Source organism: Leuciscus leuciscus (genome assembly GCF_965113295.1).
Source record: "Leuciscus leuciscus genome assembly, chromosome: 17".
Lineage (NCBI taxonomy): Eukaryota > Metazoa > Chordata > Actinopteri > Cypriniformes > Leuciscidae > Leuciscus > Leuciscus leuciscus.
Genome location: NC_138741.1, coordinates 17,679,851 through 17,690,748, shown reverse-complemented (window position 1 = coordinate 17,690,748; position 10,898 = coordinate 17,679,851). Strand labels below are relative to the sequence as shown.

Sequence of the window (10,898 nt, the reverse complement as noted above, 5' to 3'; positions counted from 1 at the left end):
TCCAAACAGTGTCAGTTGCTGGTAAGGTCTTTGACCCTTTTAATGTAGCCTACAGTAAAATCATATAGGTGTGTGTGTGTGTATATATATATATATATATATATATATATATATACTTTTTCTTTTTCCCCCCATTAAATTCATGTTTTAATATTCTTAGTATCGTTTTTAAAACATTAATTAGCAGATTCTGCTTTTGTGCTGCCTTTGCATTGCAAAAGTGGCACATCTGTAGATTAAAAAATATATTGACTCTTTTACATAGTCAATTTGTTTTCTGTCTTTATCCAAACATTTTGTTTAACGGTTACAGTCTGTTCTGTATAGCTTTTGGGAGCCGCGCGTCAGTCTAAAGTACTTTTTAAACACGACTTGAAATAGGCCTATATAGCCTAGGCTACATGTGTTAAAAAGTGAAAATGACATTTTGTTGATGAATATTTTTATTTTTATCGTTGTAACGCAAACTATTGGTGCTATCCTTAGGCAAATGCGAATTCTGTTCACGACTAGCAAATTCATCCTGCTTTAAAGAGCTTAAACATTTAAAGCGACAAACAACTGTAGCGCGTGCTTAGGCTAGCTTTTTCGTATACGTTGGTGTGGATAATAGTCATCTTTATAGCCAAGTTATCGTTCTTAGTGTGAATGGGCCTTTACCCCACACACTTACTTATTTATTATCTAACTTCTGTGCGTGCTGAAATGTTGTTCAAAACCCTGGGTAGAGTGTCCCTATTTGACCTAAATAGAATAGGCTACATCCTTTTTGACTCCCCAAACTTATGTTTTAATTCCTCTAATGCTTAAGCCTTAATTGGGGAGGCAGATCCTCCCCAAACCACCCATTAAGTGCACAGATAGCCTAATTCATTCCAGAAATAGAAATAAACAGTAACACTAACTGTTAACACGGTTATTTTTAGACTCACAATTTATGGATGAATGTGAAGATAAGAATAGAGGTGACAACAGCCAGTCTACTCAGAAAAAAAAAAAATCCCTTCTAAAATAAGGATGGGAATGAATCAGATCTGAACTCCTCCCTTAGTCGGTTCTGATTGGCTAATCCACAGCCTGACAGCCAGATCAGTCAGTCTGCTGGATCTGGACCTGGACTATACTGACTCTAATGAAGTGAGTGAGTTCATCTCGAGCGGACCACGTCTCCACTATGCATTATACAAACTGATGGAAAGTCGATAAACGCGTGCGATATTGTAGCCTACATTCAGACCATTTATTCTCAGCGCATTCGGCAGTTCACAACTTCCATCTCAACTCAACATGTAGAGCGCGCTGGCATCCAGACGTACCCGACAGACTGGTGCTGTTTAACTGATATTATCAACATGATTCCGCCAGCGAACATGATTCAGGAGGACACAGTGGGCAAGGAGAACGAACGGGAGCACCGTGAGCCAAAGTCCCCCACATCCATCAGCCAACAGGAGTCAAAGGTTTGAAACACACATCTCATAACAACATCAGTCACAGCAAACCGACAGAGATCTATGTGTAGTGCGCAGTTTACTTGTCCTTTCACACTTTTACTGTCATTAGAGACCGCGGAGTGTTGTGACATGTCTTTACCGTCTGTTTTTGACGCTATGTGTGTCAAACTTTGTATTCTTAATAATATTAATTCACTCGTCTGCTACAAATGAAAGTAGATCTACCACTTATCCTCGTGTTAATTGTGTAAATAAGCGTCAAATACAAAGAGTGACGTTACTAGCCACACTACTGGGGGCGCGTGTTAACACACAGAATCGATATTTTAAATTTTGTGCATGAATTTATTATGGTAGGCTACTTAAATGTAATTGTTCAGATAATTATCATGTCACCCCCATACCTCGCTCGCCCTCGTTTTATGTGAAACATTTTAATTCAAAATGGTTTTACAAACGTTACATTTTAATTCAAAGAAAATAGCAAAACAAATATAGGTAACAGCTAAGCAAGGCTAACAAATGTTCAGATGATACAGTTTTGTATTTACAATTTAACATCCATTAACATGATCGCAAATATGAAGTCATAGATTAAATTTCACATAGATAATTTTCTTAATTTTCTCCTCTGAATCTTATTTGTAAACTTCACCATGGCTGCATCCGAGATCGCATACTTTCCTACAGTAGGCTACTTAGGCGAAAAACAGCTATGTGACAAAATAGGTATGTCCGAATTCACAGTAGGCTACTCATAAAAGAGTAGGCAAAAGGTACCCGGATGACCTACTACTTCCTGTGAGATTCAAAAGTGTGCATATGATGAACACTTTACTATCCCATGAGGCCACTGGATAGGATTTGTGAATGGCAGTGAAGCGACGTAACTGATGCTGGTAGGTCACTTGATAATGACAGCATGGCGAATGTAGTACGTCCAGATTACACCCATACTACACACACTCATACTATATAGAACATACTTTTTAGCGGCAATGATGTAGGCCTAATTACTTGTTTAAAATATGTACCTACTCAAGAGAGTAGCCTATGTGATTTTGGGCGCAGCCCATGTGTTTCGACATTCCTCAGTCTCTCATACAGTAAATGTTTGGTGAGGTGTTCACCTATGAAAGAAGAATAAATATTTGATTCAAATGAATTTTTTTAATATTATTAATATTAAGCATCTGCTGCTTTGTGTTTACCAATAACACTGTTCACATCTCTAAAATAATCCTAATTATTAAACAACCCCATACTCTGGAAACATCCGTAATATGATATTGTTTGTATGCAGAAGCTAAAGTTAGCTTTTCAAGGGGAATTTGTGATATGGCTGTACTTTCTGTATACGGCTTTTGTATTATCTTGATGTCTATCTGTTATATGATTTAAGATGAGGTTGTAGTTGGTGGTATTTTGTCACATTGGCCCTGAGTTTGAGCTCATATGTTTTTCTGGGTCGTCTGTGGCCCTGAGTTCTACATTCAGCCCGGAAATGTTGGACAGGTCACTGTGCTTCTAAAGCTCAATGCCAGTTGCGAATTTAGCATATTTATTGTCTTTGAATCAGTAGAGATAAGTCCTGAAAGACAGTTGTGCTTTAATTATTTATGTATAGTTATTCAGAAACTGATTTATTATTTAGATTACTTTGTGTAATTTCCCTTCTGTCCATAAATGCTGTTTGAGCGTCTGAGTGTGAATGTTTTAAATTTGTACATTACTCACTGAATTATGGAGTTAAATGTTTTCTTCACTGAAGAGTCTTGAGGGATTTGTATTTCCTGTAGTACATACAGTGCTGTCACTTTGAGCACTTCAAATTTTATGTTATTTACTGAAGTCCTGTTGAAGTGTTTTAAAAGGAAAATAATTTTTGAAATAGACAAAATCTGAAACCACATTATATTTGATTTGTGACTAAAGGCTAGTTTTCATATCAGTTCTTTTGGGCCTCCATATAAAATACACTGAAGAATATGTCAAATCAAGAATGTAATAGTCTGCTAAAGGAATATGACTCATTAGTGGTTAATGGGAGACGTTAATGCAAAATGAATACATATATTCATAACTTAATCTCCAGTGCTGGTTGCATTTCACAGATTTCCAAGAAGCAAAATACTTTTAGTGTGAAGTGAGACCACAGGGTTTTACATCCCTTGTTTGAACCCGGTTATAGAGTAAAAATGACTTCTAGAGAGGAACTTGGGCATAATAATCATAACATTTCTTCAGTTTCAGGGCTTTTATTTGCTAATCTATCAAGCATTTAATCTGAATTACTGAACCAAGATCTGGTTATTTCTGTCCCTATTAACATATTCATGAGCACATGGCACCTTGAATGGATCCAGGAACACCTTTTATGACTAAAACCCAAAGTGAATTATAATCTCTATGTGTTTCTGTTCTCTACTTTGTGTCTGATTGCTTTGTTTTTATTTGTGTTTGATAAGATGAAAATGTATTACAAGTAAATCAGGCCTAAAAACAAAACACCATAATCTTGTTCCAAAAAAGACCTGACTTCCACCTTAATCAGCTCCATCTTTCATAGTTGTCCTTCAGGGTAGAACAGGACGAGCATTTGGTGCTGACAGCAGCAGAATTAATTCCTAATAGATGTAGAAGTTGAAGTACTGGCCATTATTTTTGGAAGAGACCCATTCATTGCATTTTAAATTCAAAACTTCATATCCTATGTGAAATTTCTTTAAATTATCTGGTTGCTCTAATGATCATATTTTAGGTTAAATTTCCCTCATTAACCATTTTAATCAGTGCAAAAGACTGGGGTAATCATCTATTGAGATTTATAATACTTAATTTCTAATATGTGAGGAACCTATCCTCAAAAGCTTGAAATAAAGACCCAGACATGTACATTTGTCAGCAGTAGTCTCAGGCATGATTGATTCCCCCCCCCGTTTCATTAATTTTATTGCAACTGCCAGGCAAAGAGTAACTTGAACTAAGGCATTTTTGGTTTTCTTGATAGCCTGTTGTTTACAGTTTGTTCTGTCACAAAGCAAGTGCCTTGTAAATGTCAGGAAGCACTTATAACAAATGTTTTACCAACAGCACTTGCACTCTTATAATTGATTTGATGCAATTTACAGGGATTTCAGGTGGAAAAGCTGCTTGTAAGTGACATTGTCTGTAAGTTGACAGTGAACTATGAGCGATGATGGACAGAAGCGGCAAGTCGGGACTCGGGACTAATCGATCTATCACTCTCTGTTGGGCATTAGAGATCAATATAGGTCACCATCATCATCATACACAGGCACAGCTCACTAAAAACACAGCACTGATTCTCTGTTCTGATTGGTGGAAACATAACATTAGAGGATTGTCCAAATGGGCCATATCTCTCTCTCACACACATTTACATGCATACATATAAACAAACATACACACTTAGGGAGACTTCAAAGCATAATTTTAAAAACCAAAAATGATAAACCAGTCATATAATAATTTGCATTATATGTCATTGTTTTCCAGCAAACGTGTGTTTGTGAATGTAAAGCTATATTGGAACTATAAATTATGTGCAGTATAATTTCAGTTAGCCTATTACTGCAAATAAAATTAAAAATATATATATATAGCAAAAAAAGAAACATCCTTTTTCAGTATACTGTATTTGAAAGATAATCATATAAAATCCAAATACGTTTTACAGATCTTTTTTGGAAAGGGTTTACCCTTTCCTTTATGTTTTTCATGCTTGTTCAATGAAACATTAACAATATTTCACATGCACCTGTGGAACAGTCCTGAAGACACTAACAGTTTTACTGGCAGATTTTTAGTCACAATGAAATCAAAACGGACACTTGCGGAATGTTGCAGGGCTTATTAGAAATGATTTATAAGTACATATTTTTTTTTAAAAAGGAACCTTTAATTAGAAAACGTTAACCTCCTCTCCCCCTCAAAATGCTGTCTGTTCTCTTCATGATGTGTTTCTCTGCAGAGTGTGTGGCTAAATATCCTCCACAACTGACTGCAAACTGGCATACGGCTCTTTGTCCATATAGTTAGCAGCGCTCAACTTCCACGATCCAATCAAATCCCTCCCTACATTTTTTTTCATTCCAGAAGCCATTTCACTCAGATATACATCACAATAGGGAAGAAAAGACTATCGCTCCTTCCATTTCATGCCGACTTTAAACTACTATACTGGTCTCCCCAATCCTAAATATGTGGTTATAGCCTTACATTTAGAAATAAGTTTATTTGTGTCCCATTTATCACTTTGTTCATATATTGGTAATTGAGTTATAGAAAGTAAAGCTGAAACATATGTAAGATTTGTTAAATCTGTTAAGATGTATGACTACTCTTGTCTAACCTTTACTGTTGGGCACTTTTCATTTTTATTCATATTTGAATTGCGTTCCTGTGCACAGTACTTTGGAAGTAGTGCAGGTTGGTGTGTCCTAGAGGACATTTTTAGTAGGCAAAGATAATCCTGGTGGGTGTTGTCAGCTAATTTAGAGGGCTGTCAGGTATGACTGATATCATGGGTAATGTGCTCCGCACAAAGAGGTTACATACCAAGAGACATGACAGCCCATCTTTCTCTACTTTGTCTTTTTTTTCATTTCTTCCTTTAAGCTCAGAGAGTTACATGAACATAAATAATCTGTAATTTTAGCCTTTGTTGAGGTTGGGTTAACACATGATGTCTGGAGAGATCATATAATCATCTGGAGGTTGTTTCAGGGAGAATGCCCTCATTTGACACCGAAAATTACCCACTCACAGAGTTTAATGTTTTGGGGGCTGTTTACACCATTTGGAGTTGAGCAGTTATCTAAATCAGATGCTAAAAGAGGCTTCTTTTTTTTACTCTGTTTTGTGTTTATTTCAGCTGCAGAGGCTAAAGCGTTCACTGTCCTTCAAGACCAAGAGTCTTCGCAGCAAAAGCGCTGATAATTTTTTCCAACGGCCGATCGAGGATGTGAAGTTTCAAACCGAACTGCTCTCGGATGTCAGCAGCAGCACAGGTCATCTGAGCACCATCGGCATGTCCGTCTCAGCCTCCCCAGCGATGTCCCTTCCTCCACCACCCCCTCCGCTGCCCACCGTGATCCCGGGCAACCTACCCATCACAATCTGTTCTCCATCCCGTGCCCCCCGCCAGACGGACTCCAATGCACACACCTTTCTAGAGCACATCTTCAAGAAGCCACAATTCTGTGACATCTGCAACCACATGATTGTAGGTAAGAGGATGTGTTTTATCTTTATATACCGATGACAGGCTCAAGAGTCTCATTAAACAGGAAACGCACAAACAAAGCTGTGCTTGTTTAGAAAGAGGAGCATATTTTGATCCCTAACATAATGATTTTAGATTAGACAACTGAACGCATAATCCAGAATATTGCATTACCCATCTGTTGTCTGGCCACCAGACGGCAGACACTAATGTTTTTTTACTTTGGACGACGCCAACACACAATGATTTGGCCATTTAGAGAACAGTGAACATTGATGGAGTGGCACAACATAATGAGTTAAAGACTCCATGAGATACAAATTGAATTTTTGTGTCTATTAGTCATTGTCTAATAGTTTTAAGGTCATATGCGAGTGCTCTTTTGAAAGCTTAAAATCTTGTAGCACCGCTCAAAGGTTTAGGGTCAGTAAGATTTTTTTTTTATGCTTTTGAAAAAAGTCCCTTATGCTCACCAAGGCTACAAATTTTTTTATTTATTTTTTTAATACAGTAAAACAATTTACAATGACACATTTTACACAGTTTTCTATGTTAATATATTTAAAAATTCAGCAGCCGTTACTCCAGTCTTCATGATCCTTCAGAAATCATTCAGATATGCTGATTTGGTGCTTAAGAATTTTTTATTTTATTATTATTATTATCAATGCTGAAAACAGTTATGCTGCTTAATATTTTTTGTGGAAACAACTTTTTTTTTTTCAGGATTCTTTGAGGAATAGTAAGTTATTTGTATTTATTTGAACTTCTTTTCTAGTATTTATTTTAACTAATTTAAACTACAACTGTGTGAATGTCTTTACTGTCACTTTTGACCAGTTTAATTCATCTTTGCTGAATTAAAATATTAATGTAAACCAAACTTATAAGTAATATATTATTGCAAAACATGTTTCTGCAGGGCTGTGGCTATTTAAACAAAAAGGATGAGTCCCACCCAAATATCTTGGTTTTATAGAAGTTCATCAAAATAGGACAGAGAAGTGGCTTCATATGAGGTCTTTAAGGCCCTCAACTCTTCCCTAATTAAGCCAATGTGTTTTTACTTTTTTGTTTCCAAATTGTATTTTTACTGTTGGAAAGGGCAGTAAGACAAAATGAAGTCACATTGTGGTGTTTTACAGCCAGTTCAAAGTTTCATGCCCCATATTTATGCACCTGTCCAAACTGGATTTGCTTGTCTATATCATGTAAATTACTAAGTTGATTCAGTTTTAAACATTGATGTGGTTTTAAGATAAAGATCTCTACTTGTGTGTGGTGTTTAAAAGCATATGTGCTCAGCTAAGCCTGCACTAGGGTATTTGTGGGTTTATCCTAATAGAAGACAACAAGGGGTTGTGGCTCAGCTTTCAATTTGTGTGTGTGTGTGTGTGGTGAGGCGGACAGATGTCCACCTGTTTGAAAAGAAATAGTTATTTATTCCACTGCACAACGGGTGAACAGAACACACACATACACACATTTTTGGAATATATTTATTTATTGAAATATGTATAACACACACACACACACACACACACATACAGTATATATATATATATATATATTAGTATATTTGAATACGTATTAAATAGTGTTTTGAGTTTTTGTATGTGAATGTGCAGTGTGTGTATGAGAGAGAGAGAGAGAGAGAGAAAAAGAGAGAGGACAAGTGTGTCTTGTCTGGTTGTGGCTGGCATATGGATCTGTCAGGCCTCATCACTTCTTTAGCTCACTAACACTCACTCAGAAGAGCACACTAATGAGGGCAGGGCTCCAAATCCGGTCCTGGCACATCCTCATGAAAAGGACATCATGAGGCCAAATGATGCATTTTAAATCTTTGTAGTAAATGTAGAGAAACCTGAGCTTGCGCAGCACTAGATGAGGGATGATCTGTCGGTTCATTATCCCACAGCATTCTGATTACTGCCGTGCAGGAAGGTGAATTTTATGAAATCTCACCAGCTCTTTGGAAAAAATAGCGAGTGGAGGCGGGTATAGTTCTTCTGCTTGTGTGTCAAGTCTCAATTTCCCTCTGTGACTAATGGGTCATTACTAGTAAATAACTAACCGTGAAATCTCCACATGTGGATTGGATATCAGGATACCTGTGTGTGACCTGAATCTCCACAGGTAGACACCTGTTTACTTGTGTTTGACCCAAATCTCTACAGGTTGATTAAATATGAGCCCACATGTCACTGACCCAAATCTCAGCATTTGGATCAGATATCAGGACACTGCAATTAATTGGGTTTCAGCGTCACGTTCCTTAGTTTTCCATGGTTATTGGTGTTAGCCAATGGCATGGTGAATGGGGTATTTGAGCTCGAGATACAGAGACCTGACCTGTTGCTAAGCTGTTTAGTTCCTATTTTTTTCTTGTTTAACAGTACACCTTGATTAAAATAGTATTTATATGTGTGTGTGTGTGTGTGTGTGTGTGTGTGTGTGTGTGTGAGAGATTAACTTTGGCCATATTTATGACACAGTTTTTAGTTATTGCCATCATCATCATCATCATCATCATTTTATATTATTCACTTTGTGTAGGTTTCATTGTTTTACTGTATTGTTTTACTATATTTTTACTTTTTTGTTTTATTGATTTTGTTCTCAGACCCAGACTTTCAATCTTAAACTATGAAAATCCATCATAAAATATGAATTATTTAGTTTAACAGTGAAATAAACATAAACCATTTCAATATTTTTTTGTGAAAATTGTTTATAGCCTATAAACCTTTTTTTTTTTTTTTTTTTTTTTTTTTTTTTTCACAACCAACAATTTTGCCCCTTTTTAGTCAGGGGATTCATTTAGTTTCATTTCATTGGGGATCATTTCCAATTAAGCTGTAATTTTGTAAAAGTATTTTACAAAAATAAATGACATTCTGGTTGCATATATTTTCACTGTTGGACATTGTTAGTAGACTTATTAAAGGGTTAGTTCACCCAAAAATGAAAATTCTGTCAGTAATTACTCACCCTCATGTTGTTCCAACCCCGTAAGACCTTCGTTCATCTTCGGAACACAAATTAAAATATTTTTGATTAAATCTGAGAGCTGGCTCACTCCTCCATAGGCTTCTAAGACATTATAACTTGCTGGCCCAGAAAATGCATTAAAGACATTGTTAATATAGTCCAAGTGACTACAGTGGCTTTGGGTGAACTAACCCTTTAAATAGTGTGGCTGTGCAAAGTGTGTCTTTTCTTAAAGGCCAAAATGGAAGAAACACCCACTAAACACCCACTCAGCTCTGTGGGTAAAGAAATGCTTTAATGGCCAGCTGTGCAGCTGTAAAGATATTTACTGACCATAAACTGATTGCGGATTTCTTTTAGAACAAGATTTTAACTAGTGTGTTCTGTGTTAATAATTCTAGATATTGAGTTTATTGCAAAATGTCAGTCAGCAATTTACAAAGCAGTTTCTGGATCGGAGAGCAACACGTTTTTCATGGTGATGTTCTCTCATGTTTGGATGGAGCAGAGGCATCTATTTTTGAAGACACAGAAACCATGCTGTATATCAAAGTATAAAAGGAGGCTTAGCATATTGGGAATATGGTTGGCTGTCTGTGTGGGTGGATTCCCATTCCATTGGGCAACTGATGACATTAACAACATTGAAATTAAGTCCACATAACATCTCATGCAGCTTTTGCAAGTGCTGTTGAATGATGAAATAATTTTCAAGTCCTAAAATAAAAAGCAAACATTTAACGACTTCGAAAAAAACATTCTAATATCTCTTCCAGGCATTTTATTGAAGCCTCGTCTGAGCTAGATCTCACTTTAAAAAGTGTTTCTAGGCCGTTTACATTATGAAGAATTTCATGGTAATTGTTCTGCCCAGTTTCATCTCTCGACCCCAGAAAAAAATACTCAACACATAAATACCCAACCATTAAACACATTAAAGATGCATTAAAGATTTTTTTTCTGACGCTGAAGATCAGCTCAGGGATGCATGAGAGAGTCTGGACTGAGCATGTGATGTTTGATTAATCGATGGATAGCTGGAAGCAGTTTGTTGTAGCAGACAGGGGCAAATGAGCCCTGTGACAGAGTCATTCTCACAACAGCGGGACCTGATGTTTTCACCCTATTAATCATTTCACATTCATATATTTTTTATAACAAAATTTTCAGTTATCGTTTTAAATCTTAAAGCCACTCAAAAC

At 36.5% G+C, this 10,898-nt stretch overlaps 1 protein-coding gene across 2 annotated transcripts in view; it reads left to right on the top strand.

Moving 5' to 3' along the window:
• The first annotated feature begins 1,091 nt into the window (after window positions 1-1,091).
• Window positions 1,092-10,898, top strand: part of stac (SH3 and cysteine rich domain) — a 31,372-nt gene continuing 21,565 nt past the window's right edge. For both annotated transcript variants that reach the window (XM_082143074.1, XM_082143073.1), the window contains exons 1-2: window positions 1,092-1,460; window positions 6,352-6,706. In XM_082143074.1, coding sequence (XP_081999200.1) covers window positions 1,353-1,460; window positions 6,352-6,706 — 463 coding nt within the window. In that variant the 5' untranslated portion in view covers window positions 1,092-1,352. The remainder of the gene's footprint in view (window positions 1,461-6,351; window positions 6,707-10,898) is intronic.